At 53.6% G+C, this 27,223-nt stretch overlaps 2 protein-coding genes and 1 long non-coding RNA gene across 7 annotated transcripts; 1 reads left to right on the top strand and 2 right to left on the bottom strand.

The window, feature by feature from the left end:
- Positions 1 to 370: 370 nt before the first annotated feature.
- On the bottom strand, positions 371 to 2,344 carry ARL4D (ARF like GTPase 4D). 2 transcript variants are annotated; one of them, XM_033847963.2, is made up of 2 exons: positions 2,225 to 2,344; positions 371 to 1,664 (listed from the first exon to the last, which is right to left on the bottom strand). In XM_033847963.2, the coding sequence occupies exon 2, from the start codon at positions 1,567 to 1,569 to the stop codon at positions 967 to 969; it is 603 nt and encodes a 200-aa protein (XP_033703854.1). In that variant the 5' UTR covers positions 1,570 to 1,664; positions 2,225 to 2,344; the 3' UTR covers positions 371 to 966. The 2 variants fall into 2 exon arrangements, with proteins under 2 accessions (XP_033703854.1, XP_073653807.1); XM_073797706.1 differs by lacking the exon at positions 2,225 to 2,344 and adding an exon at positions 1,899 to 2,122.
- A 7,694-nt stretch (positions 2,345 to 10,038) lies between these two features.
- LOC101318661 (transmembrane protein 106A) lies at positions 10,039 to 16,137 on the top strand. Of its 4 annotated transcripts, none has more exons than XM_033847939.2 (8): positions 10,039 to 10,169; positions 11,453 to 11,682; positions 12,216 to 12,279; positions 13,472 to 13,625; positions 14,135 to 14,275; positions 14,367 to 14,410; positions 14,929 to 14,982; positions 15,559 to 16,137. In XM_033847939.2, exons 2-8 carry the CDS (start codon positions 11,472 to 11,474, stop codon positions 15,677 to 15,679), a joined length of 789 nt encoding a protein of 262 aa, XP_033703830.1. In that variant the 5' UTR covers positions 10,039 to 10,169; positions 11,453 to 11,471; the 3' UTR covers positions 15,680 to 16,137. The 4 variants fall into 4 exon arrangements, with proteins under 4 accessions (XP_033703830.1, XP_033703827.1, XP_033703828.1 ...); XM_033847937.2 differs by lacking the exon at positions 14,367 to 14,410 and adding an exon at positions 11,228 to 11,366 and having other exon boundaries at positions 10,064 to 10,169; positions 14,135 to 14,309; positions 14,933 to 14,982; XM_033847936.2 differs by lacking the exon at positions 14,367 to 14,410 and having other exon boundaries at positions 14,135 to 14,309; positions 14,933 to 14,982.
- Positions 16,138 to 24,238: 8,101 nt separating this feature from the next.
- Positions 24,239 to 27,198, bottom strand: LOC117309609 (uncharacterized). Its single transcript, XR_004523929.1, has 2 exons — positions 26,906 to 27,198; positions 24,239 to 25,420 (listed from the first exon to the last, which is right to left on the bottom strand). It is a non-coding gene; the product is annotated as an uncharacterized lncRNA (long non-coding RNA).
- Positions 27,199 to 27,223: the final 25 nt, after the last annotated feature.

Genomic DNA, 27,223 nt, shown 5'->3' with positions numbered 1-27,223 from the left:
CATAGACCTAAGAGGTGTCCCCAAGGGCAAGGACCTAGGAGCAGCTCACACCAGCAAAACCTGAAGTTAAATCTGCAGGGACCAGCTGGGATCGGGGGCAAGTCAGAGCCAGAGGAGGAGGGGAGGGGAGGAAAGTGGAAGAAAGAAGGGACCCAAAAAAACCTGGCAGAGATCAGGCAATAGCATAGGGTTATTTCAACTCTCTATAATCCCCACCAGCCCGTAAACACACAATCTAATTTTTTAGAAAAGTGCTTGCTTTGCAAATTCAGCTTCAAGATAAGTCCCTCCTCCCCACCCCTGCCTGCGCATATAGAAATCTTGGACTAACCCTGAGGCTAGGTAAGGAGAGGAAAATGCCAGACCAAGGTTAGAGCTACAACATCATCAGTCTTTAATAACTTATAGGCAAATGCTAAAAAATCGTTAATAATAATAATACAGAGGACACACGTGGCTTATAAAAATGGTTGTGAGTCTACAAAGGTGGGGAGGAGTTCTCGGCACTTTCATACAAAGAGAAAAATATAGACTATTACGACTGGCACCCCTAGAAAAGCAACCTGGGGAGACCCCTCAGTTGGGGGGAGGGGCAAGAGCTAGTTCTCGTTTATTCCACATGCATCCTCCAAGAAACTCTCCTTCACCCCCAAACACATCTAATCAAAAAGCCAGAGAAGAAAAACAGGAAACAGGGTCGAGGTAGAGTCAGTTTACATTTAAGCCTCCACAGTCCTGCAGCCTCCACTTCTCCAGAAGTGAGGATGAGGGAGAGATGTGAGAAGACATCCCATCTCCCATCGCCCACCCCAGTGCTGCCCCAAAACAGGACCCCCGCGGTGTGCTCCTCGGTCCTTCATCGAGGTGAACAGGTCCTTGCACCCTGGGGCTAAGTGAGGGGCCACAGGCTCCACCTGGCTGTCCAAGTGTGCAGACCCCTACTGGTGAGGAGGGGGCAGCCTCAGGTCACCGTCTCTTCTTGCCTGTCCGGACAGTCTTCTTTCTCTTGAGGATCATCCCATACAGGCGCTCCAGGCCTGGCTGCAGGCCCAGCCCGTCCACAGCACTGCAGCCCTGCACGTGGGTGAGTGGGGCAGCAGCCAGCTCGCCGACTGCCAGCCTCTTCTCCACCTCGGCTGCGCTCAGGGCCCCAGGCTGATCCTGCTTGTTGGCCAGCACCAGGACAGGCACACCCTGGTTGTCCGAGGCCCGGCTGATTCGGTGTAGCTCCACCTTGGCCTCCTCCAGCCGCTCAGCCTCAGCGGCATCCACCACAAACACCAGCCCGTCGGTCCGGCGTGTGTAGGAGCGCCACAGTGGCCGAAGCTTCTCCTGCCCCCCCACATCCCACACTTGGAAGGTGATGCTACGGGACCCCCCCAGGGGCACCCGGATCTTCTCGGTGTTGAAGCCTTTGGTGGGGACACTCTGGACAAACTCTTTGAACTTGAGGCGGTAAAGAAGGGAGGTCTTTCCAGCCGAGTCCAGCCCAATGACCACAACGTGCAGGGCCTGGAAGTGAGGCAGGAAGGAGGCGGTGGGCGCCATCTCTGTCAAGTGGTTCCCCATGTTGAACACTGGCTAAGGTGCAGGTCCTGGGGCTCACAGTACAGGCAGGGAGGAGGCCTTGAAACTGCAGGCTCTGGAGACCACAGCTGGGCTATCTGAACAGGGAAAGGTCAGGCGAGAAAAGAGGAGATGTTTAATAATAAACATGAAATTTGCAACTTCTTGATCATTTCCTAAATCAGCTGCTCATTTTTTTAATTCCTTTTTTTTTTTCTTAAAGCAGTTGCAGGTATAACAGAGGCTCTCCCCCCTCCCTGGGGGCCCTGACAAGGGCGATGAGACATACAGAAACCCCCAGGTCCCAGGACACTGAGGTTGGGGGAAGAGACCTCGATCGCCGGACAGTCAGCTTCTGCGCTTGTGGCGAGGTAGCAGGCATCGCGACCCGTTCCCCAGGAGAGAATCCTTGGGGAAAGTGCAGCTGGGGGGCAGAGGGCCCAAATTAAGAATCAGGGTGCGGGCGCTGAGACCGGAGAGTGAGGCCCACTCCCACCCGCCTTCCACATCCCTAGGCGGTTGACACAACCCTCCTTACACGAGACCCCCTCCCCACTGCCCCGCGACACTCCACTGCCCGCCTTCCTGCGATAGCTGACTCCAGCTCCTCCGGCCCCGCACCCGGATCGCCTCGGCTCGGCCTGAACAGCCCCTTTACCTTCCGACAGCCGCGCTCTCCCCGCTCCCCTCCGGGCCAGCCCCACGAGGTTCCTAGCCGGCTTCCAGCCCGCTGGCACTGCGGAGCGGCCCGGGGGCACTCTGCCTTAAAACCCGCGCGTGACGTCACGTGGCGTGGGCCAATCAGCAGCCCTGCGGCAGCGAGGCGGGGCGGGGCGGGGCGTGGAGATAAGCGGACTGGAACCCGGGCCACACTGTGATGGACGTCTGGTCAATTGGTGACCGTTTTATTTGATCTTTTCTACCATAATCTAATATTTGGAATTAAACTCGGGATAAATCCGGGATGGAAGGTGGGAGGGGCAAAAGGAACACGCGTGGCAGCGTTTGACTAGGGAGGAGAGGTGAAGAGCGTAACACTCTCAATACCACCACATCCCCCTCACCCAGGCAGAGGTATCCACCCCACGTATACGCTCCCTTGGCCGGGTCCACTCGAGAGATGCTGACAAGGCTTCCTCCTTTATCCTTCCTAATTCAATGTTTTAACCTGTGTGAACATGGAACCCCATAAAACAGCCTAAACCCATTACCCCTATTGATCTTTGTAACAGCCAGAGGATGAACAGGAAGAGGGGGAACCAATGAGAGACTGGTGTCGTCTGCATTATATAGGTGAAGAAAGCTCTGAAGGGCTCGATGACTTGTCTAAGGTCACATATAGCTAGTAAGTGGCTGAGCAAGGATGTGTCTGAATCCAGTGCCTTGGCCCCTCACCACTTATCTATCCAATCTCTCTCCTCAGGGAGATTCTCAGCAGAAGTCCCGCCCGTTGTTGGTCAGAGTGCCTGCCAGCAGCAGGCCCCCTGAGGGCCTCCCTTGTTCAAATCGATAAAGACAAAATCCTTCACTTCACAGGGTGTTTACTGACCTCATTAATACTGTCTGCTCTGCATGAGCCAAAGAGACTGTGGAGACATAGAGGATGAGCAGACCACGGGGCCTGGCCTCAGACAGCTTCTACTCTAGTGAGAGAGACAAGACTGGCCACTGACAGGGAACATAGCGACTTTGTAAATCATGAGATAAGCACTTACAGGACTTCAGAGGAGGGAGAGAACATGTCAACTAGAAGCTTCTGGAAAGGTTTCCAGAAGTTAATTAGTCGTGCGTAGGATTGGTTGGGAGGTGGGCAGGACTGAGTGGCATCTCCCCAGTCATTACAGCCTGATACAGTCTGGGCAGCACTGAAGAGGCGGAGATGTCACCAACGGGCAGTGTGACCAAAGGGTAACAGTAATTACCTGCAGGGAGGAAGGTAAAACTGAAGGTGGGGAGGGGGTTCAAAGGAGAATGAAATGTTAACTCTACTCTTTCCATTTTTACCAGGAAGCTGGATGCTTGCATTTATTATATAATTCAGTGTTAACTTTTTAAAAGGCTGTCTATGAGGGGAATTGTAAAAGGGGGTGGGGGGGAAGCCATTGCCAGACAGGAGGGTCTAGCCCTTCCTGCCCACTAGCTTCCCATCTGTTTAGCACCAGCCTGCCTTGCACCCTCCTCGTCCCCTCCCCGCAACAAAACCAGCCACCTGGTTTTCCCCAGCAATGCAGGGAGCTTCCCCAAATCCCTTAAGAGATCAAAACCTTAGGTAATTAGTCTGTTACACCCCATGTTGTGGGGTGGCAGAATGCAGCAGGAGCTAAGGCACAAGGGTGGAACTGAGTTAGGAGAGGGTAAGTCAGAGCAAGCCGAGAGGTTGGGAACCACTAGCTCATTGAGTGGCCGATGCATGCTAAGCTGTGGTCAAGGGACTTTGCATACGTTTCCTTTTTTTTTTTTTTTTTTAATTTTTATTTTTGGCTGTGCCTTGCAGCTTGCAAGATCTTAGTTCTATGACCAGGGACAGAACCCACGCGCTTGCAGTAAAAGCACGGAGTCCTAACCACTGGACTGCCAGGAAATTCCCAACACTTTTCCTTTTTTTAATACACAACGCAAACCATGTAGTAAGTATAGTTATTCCAAAAAGAAGACACCAAAGGCAGAAAGGGTAAGTAACTTGTCCAAGGTCATCCAGCTAGAAATTGGCCAAACTTGGCTTTGATCACATGCTACAATGGCTGTGAAACCGAAAACACAGAGAAATGGAGAGCACATGGAAACTGAAAACAGACACACATTGTTTTCCACAGTCTTTGAAATTTCTTTAACATTTCTCCTACATCTCCTGGGCCTCACACCCAAGAGGGAAACTGTCACTTGATCACCTGATAAGGGAGATGAAACTGGCAACCTCCCCACCCTTCATCTTTTGCCTTTGCCAGGAAAGGTGTTGATGAACAAATGGGAAGGAGGAGGTGGGGCAAGGTGAGAGTGAAGGAAGGGGCCCAGTTTGTCAGGGCAGCACCAGGCTGTGGGCCTACCCCAATCCAGTCTCCTTTAAATGGGAACCCCGCCTCCACACACAGCCTGCAGCCCAGGGAGCCTTCCTCCATTAATGACCATTTTGTTTCCTGGAAGCCTCACCTCTGCAGCCCTTTCTCTCCACAAGATGACAGCCCAGGACCTAGTGCATTGGAGGATTCCCTACAGAGAACACTGGAACATTCTTACTTTGAGCATTCATTTATGGACTGCCTGCTAGGTTGAAGGCTTGAGTGAAATGGCTTAGGACCTGCCCTTGTGGAGTGGACATTATAATGAAGAGTGGGGAGAGACAGGGAATGGCTAAAGAGGTTAATGTCAGATGGTGATGCATGTCATCAAGGAAAATAAAACACAGAAATGTGTTAGAGAGTGACTGCGGAGAGAGCTGCTTTACCTGGGGGAGGGGGATTGCTCATGAAGGCCTTTCCATCGTGACATTAAAGCCAAGGTTTAAGTGGCAAAGAGTCAAGTAAGCATTCCAGACAGAAGGACAAACTAGCGGGGACCTACCTGCTTCCTCCCATTGGCTCCCTGACCTGGGTCAGATTGCAGCTGCTGAATGATTATTCTTCCTCAGAGCTGTCTCCCCACCAGACTAAACGCTGAGCCCAGGAGCCGTTTCTTCTCATCCTCAGCTCTGCAGTGCCCAGCACTATGCCTGCTACCCAGTAGGCAATCAGGAAATCTTGCATGATTCATGACTGCATGATGGAATGATTAAAGGTACTCAAGACGGTTCCCTGAGTATGAGAACCAAGCGTCCAGCCTTAGCTGGGAGTTTCCTGGTCTGGGGTCCTTGGGGGTTGGCAGAGATGCCTGTAAAACCCTGCACTTCTAGGCAAGGTCTGGGCAGTACTCAACCCTCAGGCCTTTGTTGGGGAAGAGGGATTTCTTGGAGGAGAAAAACAGAGGCCATGGGACAGATGACACTGGAGAGAGAGGACCCCTCAAGGCCTGGTGGGCTGAAACCCTGGGCTGAGAGTCATCGTGAGTCCTGTCCTCCCAAGTACACTGGCTTGGAAAAGCCACTTTCCCCCGGGAGCCTCAGTTTCCTCAGCATGTAACTAGGGACTTAGATGATCCCAGGTCCCTTTCCCCAGGACAGCCCATGCTCTAGAGTAGGGGAGGGTACAGGATGGATGGAGCTCACCTAGAAAGCAGCTGAGGACATCCTTGTCTCCACAGCATCCCAACCGAGTACCTGTCTGAGTGCACAGATGAAGGGAGGAGAGGAGTCTGCAGGAGCAGGGATGGGCTGGGGGAGTGGATGCCCAGGAACGGCTTTGGCCTGGGAATCACAAAGACCCGTATTTCAAATCCCAGCTTTGCTTCCTCAAGCATCAAATGGAAGAAACACAGCCTACTACTTAGAATGAGTGTGAAAAGAAAAAATGTGGGAAAGGGGCCTTTAGGTACCCTTTTCCCATGCCAGGGGCCCTTTCAGAGGCAACTCACCCAAAACCACCCAGGGCCAAGGCAAGGGCTGGAAAGTGGCAGATGCTGCCCTCTGGTGGACATGTCTGTCACTGCCTGCGTCCTGAAGAAAAGTGGAGGAGTGAAGTTGTACACGGATATCCTAGTATTGCCTCCGCTTAAACGAGCCTCTCAGAGCATGTGCCACCTGCCGAGAGCGGAGGAGAGCCATCATTCCTTCCTGTTCTTATTTCCTCCTAAAGCTTGCGAGCAGCACTGAGCAGAGGGCTCATGTTGATGTTTAATAAGAGTGTTCACATTCCAGACCAGGAGGAAGTTCCCTCAGATTCACCTCCTGCTTATTACCAGAGAAGAAGGCAGGAAGGGCCCAGCCCGCTGTGCATCCTTGTAACTTTTTCGTAGACACGCCTGCCTCTCTGCTCCCACGCCTGCCTCTCTGCTCCCAGTCATCTCAGAGCAGTGTCACGGTGGGCTCCTCCCTACATAGAGCGTTCAGAAAATCACATTTCCTTTGGGAGGTGTTTCCTCTGGGATGATAACTGAGCATGCAGACTGCCAGGTCCTCAGTGTGCCGCTGAGCACATGAATTTCCAGCCGGGGCTGAAAGCTGGCGTGCTAACCAGAGTGAGGTGCTTTCTGCAGTGCCCTGCCCATATCTTGCAGCAAGCAGTAAGAGCTGGCCCTACATCAAGCCCAGATCTGTAGCTATAAAACTGATAGGACAATGGGCCCACTCTCCTTTTACGTCTGACTTTTTTCTCGGGGAAATCTCATTTTCTTCCCAGGATTAGAGCCCAGGTTCTCCGTAGGAAGATAACGACGATTCACGTTTCTTTAGGGAGACAAATTGGCTTTCCCCGCAGGCACCACCACGGGAGCAGCATTGCTGGAGGTCTGGTGAAGGGGGCTTTGTCTGTTGCCACCTCTGCATACAAGGCCTTGTTTGCTGGACCACCAGTCACTGCACAGGTCAGTGTATGTTTTATTTTCCTGAACCAAATCCAAGTCACCAGTGAAAGCAGTGGCGTCTGCCCGGGTTGGAGAGAGTAGCATGGCATCGTAGCGAGCGTGAGCTTTAAGTTTAATCTTTAACACGCAGCTCTGCCACTTTCCAGCTGTATGACTTTGGCTAAGTCACTTGAGGGAGGAAAGAAAAAAGACCTAACGTTGGTTGTGGACCTACTGTGTGGGGGTCACTCTCCCAGGTGCCAGCACTACGAGGTGAATCAGACACCAGTTCCTGCCCAGAGACAGTGGGAGATAAGCAAACGGACATTTATCTGTGAAACTTTTGAAAATTGCAAAGCACTGTAGAATGTAAAGAATCTTCCCATTCAATTAAGGAAAAAAAAAAAACGTTTATTGTGCAGTGTAAGATACTGTGCGAGTGTTCTCAGACCAGTGGAACACCTCAGCCTGGTGTCGGCCCCATGGCGGGGCCAGGGAAGGCGTCCTGGCAGATGACGCCCGAGCTCAGTCCTAAAGGACAGAATGAGTGTGTGCCAGGAGAGAGGGTTAGAGAGGGCACTGTAGACAGAGTAGCCAGTACAGAGACTTGGAGATGTGAACCTGGAAGGTGAATTTGCACCAAGAAGAGAAAAGACCAGTGATGTAGGTGGGATGCTGTGTTAAGTGATTTTGGCTTTCATTTTTAAGACCCGTGGGAGGGACTTCCCTGGTGGTCCAGTGGTTAAGACTTGCGCTGGCCATACTTTCTTCCAGTTTCCCATGCTTTCTTCCAATTACCATCTCCTCTCTTGCTCCTTCTTGCCCCATCGTCATGATTACCTTTAACTTCACAGGGTTTCCAGAGTTCGTTAGCATCTTTTCCTTCATCTAGTTCTAAAGACAGTTCGCCAGTCACCTGGCTCAGAGTGCAGACGTACCTAATACAAAGCAGGGCCTTCCCAGTCCTTCCTTATCCCCTCAGAAGACCCATTAGTATTGGGTGGACAGGAGCGCCGTAGCCCGGCACCTGATTACCTAGTATTTTGAATAAATCTGGAAGATGAGCATGCCTTAACAAGATAAACACAAATTATACAAAAAACGTTGTTCCGCTTTTCTTGACTCTACACAGCCAATAGTTTCCGAAGATCAGACAGCAGCCCTGATGTCCCATCTCTTTGAAATGGGATTCTGTGACAGGCAGCTAAACCTAAGGCTGCTGAAGAAACACAATTACAACATCCTGCAGGTTGTGACAGAACTCCTTCAGATCAACAACGACGACTGGTACAGCCACCGCTACTGAGGAGTGACCTCGTATTCAGTAACTTTGCCTGCTGCTCAGAGACGATCTTTATTCTGTCTTGGGGGTGTGGGGTGGAGGCCCTTGCTTATTTTTTGATCTGATGAATCTACATACAGCCCATCATTGAACTGTCAAGACAATACCTGCCTTGCGGTATTTTTTGGAGCACATGAAAGGCCGGAACTTAAACCTTCCCTTTAGACGTTAGATGAATTGTAGGAAGAGCATTTTTCACTTGATCTGGATAAAACTCTTCTCCGTTTTAGTGCACTGAAAAGTGCAACTTAAACTCCCTATAGAACCCTTTTTCTTCCTGCTTGTACTGAAGTTGAGTATTTTTCTTTGCTTAATTGTGGATGTTTTCAATGAGGATATCTGTTCATTGTCAGCTTATAAAAGAAATTAACCTTGGACGTTGTTTTCAAGAATTACTCTCATAATTTTTCTAACCTATCCCAAGCTTCATAGCTGTGTGGTGTTAAAATAACACCCAGGGCGCGCACGATAGGAGTTTTGTTCCTCTTCCCTTCTCAAGGAGAAAGTCGTTCCCCTGCAAGTCTTAGTAACGGGCACTGTTGTTTTTCAAAAGACCCCCAGTGATGCGTTTAGAGTACATCCACCTTGCGGTCTCTGCACTTCTGAGAAAGGAGCAGGGAGTGTGCGCATTAACCCAGCAGCACCTGTTGAGCAGTGTCTGTCGTAGCAATTTTGCATACATTTTATTTTATTTAAGGGAAAAAATGTAGGTAGTGTGAAATATTTTGCTAATGCTACAAAGAAGGAAAGAAACTCTTCTATTAAAGGGAAAAGTAAGTTTAATAGTTACCCTTTTTCTTTATGTCGGGGGGCAGGCCTTTACAGTAGAGTGGGCGGGGGTGTATAGGAACATGAGAAAAGTGAAAGGCAGGCTCCTGTGTGAATCATGTCAGTGAAGTTCAGGGGTGGGCAAATGAGTGGGTGTGAGGCTTAGGCCATCCTGATGGCCTCCTGAATGTTTGCAATCTGTTCAGGAGAACCTAGAACAAGAAAAAGAGGCTGGTGTTTTGCAAGACTTGGATGGGAGCAAACTCACTGAAAAAGTTTTGGTTTAACCCCAGGGTACGCGAGCGGGAAGGAGCTCGCTTACAGGGTCCTGGTCCTCGCGCTGTTTTACAGAAGGGAGTCTTGGGTACAGCTAGTAAAGAGGTGTGACAAAGAACACTACAGATTTTAGTCATAAAAATTACTTGCAGAAAAAGAAGACTCTGACCCCCAGCCTGAAGGGGGAAGGATAGTAAAATAGTATTACTTAACCTGGTTTGGTATTATAACGAATGGTGATTTAAATCATTGGCCATAATGATGTTTATTTACAGTATAACTCTTGAATGCTGTGAAATAAGCCAGGATTCAGACTGCAAGCCAACCAGCCTGTTTATTATTTAAAACGTTTTTGTGGGGGGTGGGGGTGGGGGGTGGGCTTCTGGGTAGAGGCTGAGCGGCAGGGTGTGTGTAATTAATTCGGTTGATTTGGGACGGGATCTTGTCTTGACCATGTGAGTTGTATTGTAGGGGTCCAGGAGGGCCCCGGGGTCCAGTCGTCTGTCCCATTGTACTTGTACCTAACCGCTTCAAGAATGGTGAAATAAACTTTGAAACCCCTACTTGGACTGGCCGGTCCTTTCGTCGGGAACCTCGCGTGGCCTTTGAAGAACCGAGTTTTCTGGCCGCTGGGTCAAGAGAGGCTGGCCCTGGGAGGGAGGGGCGGGTCCGGAGGAGCCGGGGCGGAGCTTCCCAAGGCTTTGAGCCGAAGCTTGGGGCGAAAACACCGGCTCCCGCGCTTTCGATTCTGCTTTGCAGGCGTTTCTGTCGCTGCGGTCGCCCGGGGGTAAGGCGATTCCTTACAATCGATTCCTTAGAAAGAAGGGACCCTCCTTCCCTTCTTTCCCTTTGGCATGCACGGGCCCAGGCCCCTTCTGTGCCTCCTCCTAGCCCAACACGCAGGTTCCAAGCTCTGCTAACGGCCTCCCGGGGTGTGTGGTGGGACTGAAAATCCTCGTTCATTGAATTCCTAGCCTCTCAGTCCGCTCCGACCCCGCAGCCCATGGCCGAGCCCCAGAGTAAGGCGTGAAGGCTCTGGAGAGGCCAGGGTCGCCACTCCCCACCTCCTCCAACGCGGTGCAGTCGGTCCCCAGGACTCTCCGGGAAGGGGACTGGTGGCCCCCTGGAGCCACCCTGCCTTACAGGCCCTCCTCCCCAAAGACGTACTCCAGCAATCTCTAGCCCTCTTGCAGCTGAGAGGAGCCCAGGATCTCAGGCCTAAACCAGGTGAGGCTCCCTTTATTTTAAACCTCAGACCTAAGCCAGGTGAGGCCTCCTTTATTTTAAGCCCAGAAGGTCTGAGTGGGGCTCACCTTGCCCACTCATTTGCCACCAGTCTTTTGGGAAGGATCTGGAGTTCGCTGTGACTCGTCCTAGTGAAGGACTGACCCTGAAATTGCTACCACCCTCGCCCAGACATTCTTTCCCACCCCGACTCAGAACGCAAGCAGAAAAGGTTTATGCTCCCTTCCACTATCATTTTAGGGTTCTTAGCCCCACCTGTGGCCAGCCTAGCCGCCTTTTTCTTTTCTTGTCCCAAAGAATCCCTGCCTTCCTATTACGCCAGCACCTGTCCAGGCTCAGGAATGGAAACTTTCCTTCCACACCCAGGCTGGAGACCTCGGGCATTTCTGCCCGGGTGCTCTAGAGACACGTTCAGAGTCGTCTTGTCGCAGAGGATGAAGGGGCTCCCCTGGCTGCTGCCCCCATGACCTATCTAACTTCCTTCGCTTGCAGTGAATGACAGCTCAGCAGCTTTTCCAGAACAAAATTAAGCGTTCTGCCTTTCACTTACGAAAGTCCCTTAAAGTGAAATAACTTCTGCTTTGCTTTTCCCTCTTGTAGGCCGATTGAGCTCTCCCTACAATAAAAACAAAAACAACAAAGAGTTGCAATGCATTGAGATTCCCGATCCAGGAGTCGTGTGTAGCTGCTCGAATTCCCACCCCCTCACTGGCTTAGGCTCGAGCTTGCTGAAAGCGTGGTGGGGCTCCTTGCCAATCTCAAGAGCCTAAAACCAGAGGGACACCCGGCATCGGTGCTGACTGGACTTTGTTCTTCTCTCATCAGTGAAAAATACCCCTGAACGATGGGTGAGACGCTCTCCCAGCTGGGCTCTCGGGAGGATGAGAACAAGTCGATGGTGCCCTCCGGCCCAGCCTGTGGCAGCGAGGCTGCCAGCTACTCCAGCACCACCGGCAGCAGCAAGCCTTCTTGTTCCTGTGCGCCTTGTGAAAGGGCTGCTGGCGGCAGCTTTGCGACTTGTCCCACCTGCCAGGGCAGTGGGGAGATCCCTCGAGGTGAGTGGCCCCAGGCTCTGGAAGTAGCCCGGGCTCCAGGAAAAGCTCTTAGCAGCCAGCTGGCCAGTGCCAGGCCCCTCTGAGTCTCCTTGGATGGGGTTGGGTCTCCCAGCTCCTAGTCCCTGAGTTTCAGGGCTAGCCAGGGAGATGCTGACCCTCCCTGGGCTCGCTGCAGAGACCCCCTCCTGCCCTGGTGGTACCGCCCGAACCCAGGGGATTCCCAGCCTCTCTGCCCTCTTAGCAGCACTGCCTTCGGATGCAGGAAGCTACAGTGACGTCTCCAAAGAAATTGGGCTTCTCGGATTTGTGGTGACGTGCAGGAATGCTCCACACCTGTTAATGAAACTCTCGCCTCCGTTCTAGAGCTGGCAAAGCCGAGCTGCCAGCAGCCCGGTGTCCCCAGTCAGTCCTGCTCTGAGGCAGAGGTGGCGTGCTTCTGACACTGTGGGACGGAGGGGTGCTGCTGGCAGGCTGGCACAGGAAACACTTGTCATGGACACTTCCCGGCCCTCCCTCTCACCCTCTTTCTACAGAACTAGAGAAGCAGCTGGTGGCCCTCATCCCCTATGGGGACCAGAGGCTGAAGCCCAGGCACACGTAAGCCCCTCTTCCTATCCCAGCTCTGTAGGCGTTGCCCCTGGGGGCTCTTCCTCTTTGTCTCCCCCAATCCCCCTTCCCACCCCCCCCCCAGCTTTTCTCCATGGGTTCTCCCCCAGAGAGCCTGAGCCTCACTGGCCTCAGACGTATTAGCTCCCTGTTTCCAAGGATTTTCCTAGTTTAAGAAGCTCGGGGCACAGCAGATGCCACCTGAGGCCTCTTGGTGTCCTGAGCACCGCTGCCTCCAAGAGGCAAGGCTCCCTTTTGAAGACGGAGAGGACCTCTTGACTCTGCAAGTCCTTCCAGGAGGGAGGGAGTGGCTGTGGTTGCTGTTGGTTTGGGAAAGTGATTTTTCCTAAGAACTTCCTTGGCTATGGCAGCTCAGACCTGCTTGTTCTTTTCCCCGTAGAGATGGGAAACCAGCTGCTCTCTGTTCTGGGACACTTGAGAACCTCAGAGGAGGCAGCCCTGAGTTTCACTGGGGGGCCCATGACCCTGTTTGTCATCTGGGTCCTTTGACATAGATCCCTGCAACCTCCTCCCAGGGTCCTCAGCTTCCGTGGGGGAGCCCACCACCCAACCTGCCCCCGCCAGTGCACCAGAAGCCGAATCTGGCAGTGCCCCTTAGGAAATGCTAACAAGGTGCTCTCTCTCTAATGCATATCTCAATTTTGAACTAGATGGACAGATGATGTCTTGTTCTGAATATGAATATGAAAATTCAGAACTGTCAAAATTCACATGGGCTTACTTCTTCCAGTGAGAATAGCTAGCGTTGGTTGAGCCTTGGCTATGTGCCAGGGCCAGGGATGGGTGCCTTTTCATGCATTAGCCCATAACAGATGGTATGAGGTAGGTACCGTTACCCCCATTTTATAGACAAGGAAACGGAGGCTTAGGGCGGTTAGGCGGGTTGTTCAGAGTTGCTGGGCCAGTGGCTAACACAGAACTGGGAATGGAAGCCGGGCTGCCAGCCTCTCAGTCCGGTGCTCCTACCCACCCTGGGCCACCTCTGAGCCTAGGTTGGTCCTCCGCATCTGGGGAGCTAAGTGTACAGTTGTGTGTGTGTGTTGGGGTGGGGGCTCGGAGGAGAGCCTTACGTAGAGAGAAGAGTGTCTGAACGCCCCCGGCCCAGGCAACCTTGGTGTCCAGACTTCTCCACTCCTCTACCCCGGGTCCTGTTCTCCCACAGGAAGCTCTCCATGTTCCTGGCAGTGTTCATCTGCCTGGTGACCTCCTCCCTCATCGTCTTTTTCCTGTTTCCCCGGATTATCGCCGTGCAGCCTGTAGGCCTCAACTCCTCCACGGTGACTGTTGGCGAGGCCGACATCCACCTCAATATAACGGTGGGTGGGTGCCTGCGCCCCTGGGCTCCGACCCCACCTTCCTGGCAACACTCCTCTGTACAGCCCTTGTCCGGTGTGCTCACCCCGGGCATCGGTAGCCGGGGATCTTATGGCAGCCAGAGGATGTCGGGAGCCTAGGGAGAAGCAGGAGCAACCATGAGCCCCCTAACAGGCCGTGCAGGGTTGGAACAGTGAGGGGTTAGAATTGACGCCAGAGCCGTAGATCACTGGGTGCAGTCGGGGTGGTGTGCCTGAGACTCCCCGGGTGGGCAGGACTGAACAGAGAGAGCCTTGCAGGGTGAGACTGGATTTTGAGCCAGCTTAATGTCTCAGTTAAAGACGACCCCTCGCCGCTAAGAGCCCCTCCGAGGGGCTCCTGGCACTGGGCCTCGGCAGCTGAGGCCCGCGTTGGGGGTGGTCTCAATCAGGCTGCGGGGTTTTGAAACTGTTCGACTTCTTGCCAGGATGGTGCTACCCTAACCCCTTCCTTTCCCTGTCTTGCTCGCCAGAATATCTTGAGCATCTCCAATAACAACTACTACCCCATCGCCGTGACCCAGCTGACCATTGAGGTTCTGCACCTGTCCCTCGTGGTGGGGCAGGTCTCCGACAGCCTTCTCCTCCACGTCGGCCCTTTGGCCAGTGAGCAGGTGACTCCCTCTTGCTGGCCAGACCTGCCCACAGGTGTGTGGACGCGGGTGGCTGGAGTTGGGGCTAACCCTGTACCCATTTGGTTGACAGATGTTGTATACGGTAGCCAACAGGATATGGGATGAAAACACATAGTGAGTAGCCCTTGATCAATCCCTTCTCCCTTAGCCTCTGTCCTGATTGGAAACCCAGGTCGAATTCCCACCAGATGTTCTGATTGCTTAGCAGACCCTGCATTCAGCACGTGGCCTGCACTCTGTGGCCAAGACTGCAGTGTACAAGCATTCAGGGTCCCCAGCCTCTGCCTGTTTGGACCTGGACTGGAATGAAACCCAGCCTAGAATCTGGTTCACACTTAACGATATATGACCTTAGGCTCTTCAGCCTGACTCACCGTCTTCTACTAAGGGAGAGGCCAGCCCGTGCCTGGGCCAAACCAGTGGGGTTTGGAGGAGCGATATTGCAGCAGGGGCGACGTGCTCACCTTGGGCAGAGGGAGGGGGAAGGGGTGGGGGCGGCATGTGGGGCCCCTGATGGAAAGGAGGCAAGGGGGGGGCTGGGACGGCAGGTCTCGTCCGAGCTGTCCGACAGGCTGCTCAGTGTGTGAAACGTGGGCCCAGGTTCTCTGTCTCTCTCTCTCTGTCTCTCTCAGCAAGATCTGTACCTGGCTGAAAATCAAAGTCCACCATGTGCTTCTGCACATCCAGTAAGTAGGGCTTGGAGCCCTGGGACCCTCTCCCACTTCTGCCCCCCGTGGGGGGAGAGTCATCGCAGCGAATCCCGTGAGTCTGTGTCGGCTCTTGGCAGTAGCAGATCCAGCCCCTGCCCTAAGGCCCACCTTAGGAGCCACTGACGTGACAGGCACAGATCTGCCCAGAACCCGGTGGGGGGGTGGGGGGCAGCTGTCCCAGGTGCCTCGGCAGAGTGGGGAGCAGAAGGAAGGGCCGGATCTGGTCTGAGGAAGCCAGCCCTCCCCAGAGAGCAGAGCAGGGCCAGGGCTTTCCTCTTCTTCCCAGACCCTTGTGGTGTGGAGGAGTAAAGACAGTGAAGCGCAGACCTAGGGTGGCGGGAGCTCTCCAGCCGCCATCTTACTCCTTTCCTCTGCCGCCACCAGGTCTCTCCCCTGGCCTCCCTACTTCCTTCTCTCACTCCTAGCCCAACTGCATATCCTTAGATCGGTGGACGTGGAAGTTGGGTAGGGCCAAGGCTCAAGTTCTGTAATCTTCAAAATAAAACTGGTGGGGGTTTTTTTGGAAAAAAAAAAGCCCTGTTTCCTCTCCAGGGGCACCCTGACCTGTTCCTACCTGAGCCATTCAGAGCAGCTGGTCTTCCAGAGCTACGAATATGTGGACTGCCGGGGAAACGCATCCAAGCCCCACTTGCTGGTCCCTCGCCCGCCGTGACCTGTCTGCTGTCGTCGAGCTGCGGGCACCTGCCGGCCTGGTCTGCATCTCCCACCACTCCATGGCACCCAATAGGACGAGAGTGACTCTGCCGAAGGAAAAGCCCTGCTTTATCATACCCTCCCCCTGTTCACCCCCAGCAGAGGAAGCTTTCTGTGGACGTTAACTTCATACGCACACGCACACGCACACACACCCTCACGCCCTCTCTGATTTCCACAGGAATGGAAGCTTGGTTCTTCTAGAAGCCAGCACCAGATATTCCCCTTGGTCTGTCTTGAGGAAAGTCTGACCTGACGTTTCCTCAGAGCTGCCTCAGCGGCACGGAGTGGCTCCCACACTGTCTGTGCTGAGCACCTTGGTTGCCCAGCTCGTCCAGGGAAGACCTTTGTCCTGCCTGAATGTGGAGAAAGCTTTCATTTTGTCTGGCTTTTAATACATGGATCCTTTCCAAGTTCTCCACCTGGTAATGAGAAGGTGACTTGGGGGACAGCCAGTGTTGTCCCCAGGGCCTCTTAGGGAACCGTAGATGCTCTCCTATGCCGCCCTGCTTTGGTCGTGTGACAGGGTGATGGTGATGGCCTGCTTCGAGAACGCCTGGTACCTTGTCTCCCCACCCCACCCATCTGACAGCAAGATTGGCCAAGGCCCTTTGGCTCCGCAGCCTTCCTGGTTAGACTGTCTGGGTCCCCAGGAAGTCAGAGCTGTTCTGCAGCTAAAGCTTCTCTCCCGAAAACAGTTTTATCGTTCTCTTCAGAGCAGGAACCAAAGTGGGAGGGGAGGGGAGGGGAGGGGAGGGAAGGAAAGGGAAGGGAGGCACCGGGCACCCCCCTGGGCCTGCACAGGAAAAACAGAGACAAAGCCAGAGTCATTTTAAAAGGTTTTTATTGAAGGAGGCCACAAGCCTGAGCCCACGTGAGGGGACACAGGCAGGTCAAACGGTGGGCGCAGCCGCCCTCCCGCTGAAAACCTGCAGAGGTGAGGCCGGACTGCTGGGTCCCGCTGCACCCCTGGCCTAGTCCCAGGGCGCCCTCTGCTCCCAGAGGCCTCTGCTCTCCTTTGGGCGCTGACAGTATGGAGCTGCCTATCAGTCGGGACTGGTCCAGGCCGTCGCCTCTTTGCTGTCACTCAGATGAGAAGCCCCAGGCAAACCCCAGGTTCTTTAGGCGAGCAGGAATTGTGTTTGCTCACTAAAGGCGGTTACCGGTTTCCGTCACTCAGACAGGCAGAGAGGTGAGCTTGAGTAGCAGGGAAAGCTGAGGTTGCAGTAGGAAGGGCGGAGAAGGGCACGTGGGGCCAGAACCTGGTGAGGCGCCGGCCGGGGGGGATGAGGGGAAGGAAGGAGTTCGTGCTGTCCGCACGCTTTCACGCCTGGGTAACTGGCGTGGAGGTGGTGCTGGTAAGAGCACGGAAGTCCACGGGGGCCAGGCTGGAGCTCACGCTGGGTGGAGTTCGCCAAATGTAATGGATTTATATTGGAGTCAATCAGCTGTGCTTAACCGTGTTTAAGGAAGGAAAATAAAAGGCTCCTGTGAGTGGGAAGGGAGCCGGTGGACGCTCCCCATCTCACAGCCTGTTTCTTAATATCCAAGTGGGCATCAAGGTCTCTTCCCCAGTCCCTGAGCCCCTCGGGAACACGGCCGGCCTCTCTGCCTTCTGGGAGACCGCTCCCAGGAGCTCGCTCGCTCCCCTTCCCTCGTTGTGTGTCCTCTGAGCCCCTCCCAACTTTAATGCTCCTGTTCTGTGCGCCCCCGCTCCTTCGCTTCCCCCAACTGCTCCTCTCAGGAAACACTGCAGAGAGGCTCCTTCAGTCTCACCCAAAGGTGAGACGCTACAGTGAAAGGACCCAGGCATCCCCCTCACCAGTCAAGAGTGGCAGAGGGAGCAGGGCTGGGGGACCCCAGGTGTCAGTTTCAGGAAGAGGTGAGGCGGCTGCCTGGGGCCTCCAGAGCCTCTGGGTTGTCTCTGCTACGTGGAAAGGCTGAGACCCAGGGAGGAAGAGGCCTGTGGATTTGGTGGGGGCGGGGGGCGAGTCCCCCTCTTCCCAAGGTCAGGTGTCCTGTGCCTGAGGCTACAGTCCTCCTTTCCTCCGAGTTCTTTCTCTCCATCCCTTCCAACCACCCTCCGTTCAACAGCGGAGTGCCCACCGTGGACCAGGCACGACACTGGACTTGGAGGAGGCCCCTGCGTGCCACTTCTTCCTGATGCTGCCCCAGGTCCCAGGTCTGCTCTGGTGTGATGCCACCCACGCTTCCCCAGGTGCATCTCGATAAGCATCGGCCAGGAGGAAGGGCTGGTGGCTCCAGCGAGAGTCGTAGACCTGAGCCCCCAGCAGGCTGTGATATCACTGCTAAGTAAGGGCCAGTAGTGGAGCTGTAGAGCTGGGGGCCCAAGGCCAAGTTCTCCCGTTGGCTTTGCCTGGAGAAGCATGGAATTGCCCTCCACTGTCTTCTCGCACCCTCTCCATCCTCTTCGTGGGTCTTCCTGGCCCCTCCCCCTCATCTCTGTCTCCTGGAGCCCAGCCAGTCTCTTGATTCTTTGCGGGAAGAAATCACACGTGATTCCCAGCCAGCCTCCCTGCCAGAGTGGATCAGGAGGGCTTGGCTTTTGAAGTGGAGATGCTGCTGGGAGGTAGGAAGACGGGGCTGCTCATCTGATGTTGCTGATGGCCGGCCAGTGGGGTCTCGGGGGTCTGTCTCTGAATCACCACTGCTGGATGTAGTTCGTTGACTGAGAAGAGGGAGAGACAGGAGGCAGAACAGGTTAGTTAGCAGCTCCCGGGCCTGCTGGTTTGAGAACATTGTCTTAAGGCCTCTGAAGCCCGAGTAATCAAAGTGAGATGATGTAGCAGCCTAGTCCTCGTCTTAAAGGGCCGGGATCAGGTTCTCCCATCCTTTGCGCCTGAGTCAGAGACAAAAGAAAAAAAGCTTCTTTCCAAAGCGTATCCTGTTTCATGTAATTCTCAAGACTCTCAAAAAAGCGTCTTCCTGGGTTTGACAGTCTACAAGGAGCCAGGCCGTAAGCTAAGTGCTTTGGATGCTTTCCCTTTTAATTCAGTCCTCGTGACACCTCTGTGGAGGAGGTGGGGTATTATCAGTCTCATTTTACGGGTGGGGCAGCTGAGGCTCAGAGATCTGAGTCCTGCTACCCGAGAGTGGTGATCCTGACGGAGACCACAAGCCCTGACTTCACGTCTTACCGTCCTCCCGCTGCAGCTGGCTCTACCCCATCCGCGTTGCAAACGGCCCCCTTGATTTTGCTTCTCTGGCACCCGTGCTATCTTTCCAACTAGATCGTCAGCTCCTTCACTTATACTGAGTGCTGAGCAACAGGGCCTACAGAGACATCTTTATGGGGGCGTGGAGTGGAGGAACGGGCCATCCAGAAGTGACGGAATAACTTCAGTCCCCTCTCCCGATTCCCGCCGAGGAAGCCTTTCTAGACTCCACCTGCACTAACACGCGAGCGCGGGCAGACACGCAGCCAAACCGTAGCTGCCTCTCACACTCTGAGTCCGTCTCACCGTGAATCGTGGGTACTTGGTGTGTGTATCTGGGCTAGATTTCCCGAAACCTGATGATGAACGAAGCACACGTCACTCAGCTGGCAGTTCCTGAGAATGGCACATGCCACAGCCGGACTCTTTACCACGTTTCTGGGGGCCAGGCCAAGGCCCCTAGCTGGGGCAAGGCAAAGTCCCAGCCCCCGCTGAGCATTCTCCACTAGGAAGCCGACCGGGGCTTCCCTGTTCCAGACCCCCCAGGGCTCAGGATATCCGTTGCTAAGCCTACACCTCCTGCCCCACCCTCTGGCCGCCCCGAGCCGACCCCCGACCCCGTCTGTCACCCTCACCCTGGAGAAGGGACTGACCACTTCTGAGCCACGCTCTGCGGAAGTCAGCGGGTTTCTCTGCAGCTCTCGCTTGGTGCAAATCCACTCAGAGAGTGTGACCGCCCCCACCCCCAAGTAAAGGTGAAGGGTGCCAGGGAGGGTCAAAGGGTGGGGTGACAGATGTGGCTTCTGGACTATAGCCCGGGGCTCTCTCCTCACCATCTCCCGCTCCCGGGCATGTCACTCACCTGCACCTTGAGGGTTCATCACCCGTCCTTGGAATCTGTCCTTGTGGGCGCCTGGCCTTTGGGAATCCTGGAGAATGTACCGGGAGGTGCGCTCAGTAAGAGGGTCTTGGGCATTTTGTGGCTTTGGCTGAGGCGGCGGCGGCGGCGGCCGCTCGGGTACCTGCGGAGGCTGCGGCTGCGGCCTGCGCGGGTGGCGACCGTGATGGCGCCGGCGGTGGCTGCGACTCCCGCGGCGACTCCCGAGATGGCTGGGTTCTTTTTTCAGATTGCCGTTCTCTTCTTGGAGTTTCTTCAGTTCCTGTCAAGAAGCCACCCGCAAGTGGCATCCTCCTCCCTCCCCACCCAGCCACGCCCCCCTGCCGGAGACACTGAGGGGAGCAAGGCAAGGGAATCTCAGAGGCGGAGGCGGCTGGAGGGTCTCTGTTCCCTGGAGTTGGAGGCTGAGGCTGGGGCCTGAACTCTCTCCCCTCACCCACCCACACCCAAGGACTGTTTCTATAGCAACAGTGCGCCCCCCCCCCACCCCCACCCCCCGCCACAGCCCCCTGCCCAGGAAACAGCCGCCTCTGGCCACCTACCTCCGCGCACTGAAAAATCGTTTGCAGTGCCGGAGGGTAAAGAATAATCTCTTGCACATGCTCTGAAACAGCACTGCCCAGTGGAAGTATAACGAGGGCCATGTATCATTTAAATGCTCTGTTAGCCACGTAACAGAGTAAGAAGAAATAGGTGAAACTGGGTATAATGATACATTTTATTCAACCCAATGCAGCCAAAACGTAAACCAATATGAAAATATTAATGAGATAGTTTATAGTCTTTGTTTTTGTATTAAGTCTTCAAAACCCAGAGGGCATTTTATACTCAGCAGCACATCTGAATTTAGGACACTGCATTTTGATTTAAAATATTTAGAGTTCAGATAATTTACAGTCGAAAAAGTAGGTTCACATATCCACGTTTGTTCCAAACATACTTAAAATGTGTTTCGGTAGGTAAAACGAAAATTTGTCTTAAAGAGTATATTTAAATAAATTAGATGTATGTAACGTTTAAAAATGCAGGTCCTCGGTCTCACTAGCCACGTCTCAAGGGCTATAGCACACAGGCTGGTGGCCGCCCTACTGGACAGAGCAGCTTTAAAACCTCCCGAGCCTGACGCTTCAATCCCACGTGAGGCCTCGGCCTAGTACAACAGCAAAGCTGAGTCACCCCAAAACCACACCACACACACACACACACACACACACACACACACACACACACACACGGTCCATCCAAGACATCCAAGGACCTTGCTTTCCTACGGTCCATCCAAGACATCCAAGGACCTTGCTTTCCTCCAGCCCAAGCAAAACAACATTCACCAGGTAATGGACAGCTTCCTTGGGGTCCGTCGTCTCCCCTCCCCATCCCCTCCGTGTCCCCGGAAGGACCCTGGTGAACGGGGCCCCTCTCATGCACCTGCTCTTGCTGCTGCTGCTGCTGGGCCATCAGCCAACCTCCTCCGGCCCAAAGCCATCTGCCGGCGACTGGCCTCCCAGTGGTACGCACTGCCCATGATGGTGGCGGTGACAGAAGGCCCCAGGCAGGGGCTGGGGGCAGGCAGAGCCCAGGAGGCTGCCACTGCCCCCACCACTTCCGTCTCCTCCCACCTCAACCCCCTGGCCTGTGACCAGAACCACCTCACAATACGGCCGGCGGCCGCTACCGGGGGCAACTGGGCAGCCCCTCCCCGCGACCCACCCCCGCCACCCCCCACCCACCACCCCCCGCCTGCCCTGGGAAGGAGGGGGGTGTTCTTCCCACGCCTCCTAGAGAGCATCTGTAAAGTACCTTTCTCTCCAGGGCCCTGGGCAGGTAGAAGACACCTTTCCACCTAAGCCTTGAGTTTCAGTGGGCCCCGGGGGACGATCCCCCGAGTGGTCTGGCTTTCCTCTCCGGTTTCTTTCTCCCACCCTTCCCAGGATTCCAGCCTCCTCATCTGGCCCTCTGCTGACCCCGCCCTTCCCTCCTCCCTCAGTCCTCCGTCTCCCCCGCTGTGCTGACTCAAGAACAAACAGGGACTTCCCCGGTGGTCCAGTGGTTAGGACTCCACGCTTCCACTGCAGGGGGCACAGGTTCCATCCCTGGTTGGGGAACTAAGAGCCCGCATGCCGCGTGGAGCGGCCACAGAAGACCCAAAAAAGGAAAAGAAGATACGAGACCCGGCCAGCTCTCACTGAGGTGTGAGCTCTGTGAAGGCAAAGCGGCTTATTAGAAAGCACCCTGGTTCCGGGGATTGGATGCGCCGGGCTCAAGCCTACCCTCCCTCTCTTCCTCTGACCCGGGACTCAGCTCACCTCTCTGGGCCTCAGTTTCCTTGCCCGGAAAACCAGAAGGGTAGCACTTGTTACCTTCCTCACGGGGTTCACACAGGACCACGTGGGTCAATGGATGAGAGGTATGTGAAATGAAATATAAAATCGCTCAGCTACAGGTTGGTATTATTTATTATCCTACCCGATTTGCGTCCCGTTGGGGAGGAAAAATTCGTCCTCTGGGCTTCTAGGTTCTGTGGGCTGGTCTAATGACCAGATTGACATCGGACAGACTCATAGGAGAAAAACAGGTATAATTACGTATGTTCAGGGATCCCATAAGGATACGAGACCCAAGGGCAGCTGAGGCTTATATGCCCTCCTGAGCTAAGGAATGCGATAAGGGCCTGGGCTTCAAAGCAGAGAAGGGTGAGTCACCGGGACAAAAAGAAGGGCAGACCAGACGTTTGCCCTTCTTGTAATGGGATGTTTGCCCTGCTGTGCAGGTGGGTCTCTCAGATAAAAGTTGTCTCTGATAATAACTCTCTCTGAGCCAGGCCCCCTATCTAAATTCTTTAGGCAGTTGAGGGGGAGGTAGAAAGGTCTTCCTGTGTCCTTGGGGCCTCCACGGCCTTCAACGCAAATAGCCCCAGGCCGAAGTGGCACATTCTGGGGAGAGTCATTTTGAACTCCTTGGGTCTTCAGGAGGCGGAGTGGCCAGGGGAGGGTGTCATTTCGTGAAGCCCGGGGGAAGGCTTCTGGGGGCAGGGACTGGGTGGACTGTTGGTCTTTCCCCAAAGATATAAATTTTTCTAGAAACGGCAGAGGCTGAGTCCAACTGGAAGCAAGAGGAAGGTATAGGTGAAGAAGGGGCTTCGACCCGGCCTCAGCCTCAAGCACTGTTGATGGTGGAGGGAGGGTGCAGGGTGCAGCCCTTGAACCTGAAAACGGGTTCAAACAGAGAGTTTGAACCTCAGACAGAGAGTCTGTCTGTCAGTTCAGGCAGCCAGTCTAGTGGAGTCATCTAGCGCTCTGGAGTCAAACAGACTCGGGTTCAATCCCGCCTGTGCCACCGACTACCTGGGGGAACTTGGGCAGGTCACTCAGCGTCTCTGAGCCTTTCCTCTGAAGGTTGTTGGAAGACACTATAGGATGCTTGGGAAGTGCCCGCCGTCACAGTGGGCACCTGGCTATGGCCAGCTGCTGGGGGCGCCCCAGCTCTGCTGAGGGGCCAGTGGGACCTGAGCCTTGCCGGAAAACTTTCTCCCTTTTTCAAAGAGGTGCTATACTCCCTTCTCCTCGTCCTAGCACCCAGGGATGTCATTTGCAACGACAGATACACAAGGGTTTCCAGATACAAAAAATGAAATGGAGGCTTGTCACTGGACATTTATTTTCACAGCACATTTATCCTATATAAACGAATTCTGCGAATATTTAGGTGGAAAGTACCTATTTTAAGAGAAAGAGAAAGAGAAAGGCACTTGACTGTCTCCGTCATTAAATGGGCAAAAGAGGAAGCGGGTTCCTGTTGGTATCTCTTCCTCCCTCGATTTCCCTCTTCCTGTCCTCCTACCTTAGGAGGACCAGGGCTCAGATGTGGAGACGCTCAGGGTAGGGGAGGTGGGCTGGGCTGAATCTGGGGAACCGTTTCCAACCCTCTGAGCCAGTCCTCCCGCGAGAGGAGGGATTTTCAGGGCAAATCTGCCAAGGCTGCGCCCTCCCGATTCTCATCTCCCTTTCCGAGCCCCTCTCGTGCCTTCCCCCTGTGCAAGCTGCCTCTCCCGACCCCACCTCTGACCTCAGAACTCCTTCCAGCTCTCGATTCTACTCCGCAGCCCACTCCGCCCCCTGTCGATTTGGATTTTAACTCATATCAGCCCTCGGGGAACTTCCCGTGCTGTTAACTGATTGTAGCCACTCGCACATTGCATTTTTAATAGAGCTGGTTATTATAGAGACCCAGAATCCTTTGCCGCGGAGAGAACAGGGTACAGTTAGAAGCGTGGGCCAGGTAAATCTTATGAAATACCGGCTGCGTTATTTAACAGGCGTGCGAATGCGATCTAGCGGCTCCCCCAGCTCTGATCAGCCTCCTCCCCTGCAGGGTAGGGGTCATGATACCTCCATCCTGGAGGTGTTGTGATGCTGGGAGGAAATAATCCACGTCACACATCGGGTTCAAGAAACAGAGGCTTTTATTGTTATAGTAGTTCACGAATTTAAGATGCCATCTTTTGTGAGAGGTACCGTTCTTTTACCTAGCCCTGAAGAAAGACAGGACGAAAGAAACAAAGAAAGACGTGCTGCGATGTTAAACGGCGAGAGTGCTTTCTCCTGGCGTCGAATGTAAGACGCATGCTGGCTCCTGAGACGTAAAGCTGTGAAAACGATGGGCATCTTGGAATGGACAAAATCAGGCATCACTGTGGAGTGTGACGCCTTCTGTTGGGGGCTGTTGAAAGGCCAAGATTTGCTGGCCTCCGTGATGGCAGCCAAGTTGCGAAAAGCCCAGTTCTTGGTTGAGTCTAACTAGTTTGATGGATCCAGTCTAGCCGGGCAGGAAACTTGCTCTCCAAGCACACAGACTCTTACGTTGTAGCGCCAGGACCCCGAGCACATTCGGGGCGGGGGCAGGGGGGTGAGGAGCAGAAGGTCTGCTGGTCCACGCGCACCCCCTGATCACGTGGCTGGGAAAAACCATCTCCCTTTCCGACTGCGAAGTCAGACAGACCGATCCAGTTCTGTTGCTAGTCATAAAAGTGAAAGCTTTTGTTCTGTGACTGGGAAAAGGGAGAAGGCGGGAGAAAGGAGAATTGAGGGCGAGAGGGCGGGGTCAGAGAGAAGGGAGAGGAGGTCAGAGAAAACAAAATGGTACCTCCCTCCCTGTCTCTTCAACTAGGGCAAGCTGACAAGTGATGAAAAGAAACCTGAGGGAGCTGTCCAAGGGGTCAGGGTAAAACTTGAGGGGAAGGCAGCGCTGCTGCAGGGCCAGGAAAAAACAGATACAGTGAGGCCTGGACTTGAAGAGGCTGTCCTCCCCAGCTGGCAGGGCACCCAGCAGGCTTCTGATGCCCAGGGATGGAACACTTAGAAGCGCTTGGAGTTGGCAGCCTCGGCACGGGCAGACCTTATCTGAGCGTGCAAGGCTTCCTCGGCAGCAAAGAGCAGTGGATGTGGTTGAGTGGCAGCCAGAGGAGAGGAATGGAAGAACACGGCAGATGCCCCTTGCTGACCACAGGGACGAGGTCACGTTCACCTGTGTGATCCCAGGACCCACACGGTGACAGGCACAGAGTTAGGTGTGATACCAGAGAATCAGTTGAATCAAGACTCTTAAAAACAGGATATCAGAAGATTTTCTAAAAAAAAAAAAAGAGAAGTCATATATATGTGTGTGTGTGTGTGTGTGTGTGTGTATACACTCACTTTTTAATATGATAAAGTTGGCATCTGAAACTGATGAGAAGATGGACTATTTCATATATGATATTGGGACAACTGGGTAGCCATCCAGACAAAATAAAATCAGATCTATACCTGAACTCAAATACTAGGACAAATGTGAAGTAGGTCAGAGATGGAAACGCAAAAAGATCAACAGTTCAAAAGACGGTGGGCAGGGGATAGGAACGCGCAGTTCACAGAAAATAATAATGGATCTCAAGCGCATGAAAAGCTGTGCAACCTTGCTCATAGTAAGAGATAACATTGGATAGTATGCAAAAGTTTGATAACATGGTGGTTGGGCAAGGCTGTGGGAAACGCACTGGTTGAGAAGGCTATCTGTGCTCTTCCAGCCTCTGTCTCTGGCTTATCATTTCCAGCTCCCTGGCAGCAATGATAACTGGGTCCATAGTGAGATTGTAGGGCGCTTGGACAAAGGAAGGCTCACCGGCCAGCCACGTCCTGGTGTTGCCTGAACTTTTATAGGCACTTTCGTCTGTACACATGGATGTGAGCTGGCGGAGGGGCACTGACTCACGTTAACCGAACTCACAAGAAGCTGGTGCGTGAATTAGAATGCCAAGTCGTTAATTGACAAAGGGAGATACGGCTTTGCAATGACAGAACATGCATGTCTGCAATCCAAGGTACCTCATTGTAAAGATCAAAATACCTAGGAAGCTAAACTGGTGAGCACAAGATGACCTGATAAACATGGAAGCAAGCAGAAATGTAGTGGAACACAGTGAGGGTCGTAATAATTACCGCGAGCCAGGAGGCCTGCTAATCTCTTTCTGTACGGACAAATCGCATTATTTAATATTTACACATTCATGTGTTCAACCAGATTCATGTGTTCATGTGTCTAGTATGTGTCAGGCCGTATTCTAAACACTGAGGAGATAAAGTTCCCTGCTCTGGAGCTTACTTACATGCTATTAGGCTAGAAGGCAATAAACAAATAAATGTGTAAGATGTCAGGTGACATGTGCTATGGAGTAAAATAAAACCAGGAGAATGAGGGAAGATTAAGCACAGGACTATATGTTAATATTCTCATTTTCTAGATGAAGAGGGTAAGCTACAGAGAAGTGAGTTGCGATATTTTCCCTTACATTTGGTACTTACAGGAATACCATATTCCAGGCGTGTCTCGTAATTCTTAAGATCGTGTCTAATAATTCTCATTTCCTTATCTCCAATTTACAGATAACGTGGCTACATCGAAGACAGACGGTTAAGCGGGGAGGCCAAGTCACGCACCAGGTCACGTGATTATTAACAGGTGGAGCGGGATTAGAGACTAGGTGTTCCGAGTCTCTGCTCTTAACCGCTGCACCAGACAGCTTGTCCCTGTCTCTCTTCAGACAGACCTGTGTGTCAGGCTCAGCAACACTTACTCTCATAGTGGGCGGGAACACAAGAACCACTTCTCTTTCTTTTGGTGCCCTTTTCTAGGTCCCGTGCTCTTCATAGATGGATCCGACCTCTTCCGCTAAGTAGCTGTGTAGTCTTGGGCAAAGTTGCTCACCCCCTCTGTGTCAACCGCTCCGTCTGTAGGTAAACTTTGAAAGTCTGATATAAGGAAAGCACTTAGCGCAAAGCCCGGCCCAAGCAATAAATGTTTCCTCTTGTGTTGTTACAGGCAACACAGCTGCTCAGTTGTTTCAGTGTCACAGCCATGACGCCTTCACTGGAAACCTCGTTGGACACTAGGG

The sequence above is a fragment of the Tursiops truncatus genome, chromosome 20 (genome assembly GCF_011762595.2).
Source record: "Tursiops truncatus isolate mTurTru1 chromosome 20, mTurTru1.mat.Y, whole genome shotgun sequence".
In the NCBI taxonomy this organism is placed as follows: Eukaryota; Metazoa; Chordata; class Mammalia; order Artiodactyla; family Delphinidae; genus Tursiops; species Tursiops truncatus.
This window is presented reverse-complemented; position numbering and strand designations above follow the sequence as displayed.

What these genes read in the sequence shown, in the direction of transcription:
- ARL4D (XM_033847963.2), bottom strand. Translation starts at nt 1,569, where the DNA reads ATGGGGAACCACTTGACAGAGATGGCGCCCACCGCCTCCTTCCTGCCT.
- LOC101318661 (XM_033847936.2), top strand. Translation starts at nt 11,472, where the DNA reads ATGGGTGAGACGCTCTCCCAGCTGGGCTCTCGGGAGGATGAGAACAAG. An exon ending in ACATCCACCTCAATATAACG is followed by an intron (nt 13,626 to 14,134) that starts GTGGGTGGGTGC and finishes CTTGCTCGCCAG; the next exon opens with AATATCTTGAGCATCTCCAA. An exon ending in CTGGCCAGACCTGCCCACAG is followed by an intron (nt 14,310 to 14,932) that starts GTGTGTGGACGC and finishes TCTCTCAGCAAG; the next exon opens with ATCTGTACCTGGCTGAAAAT.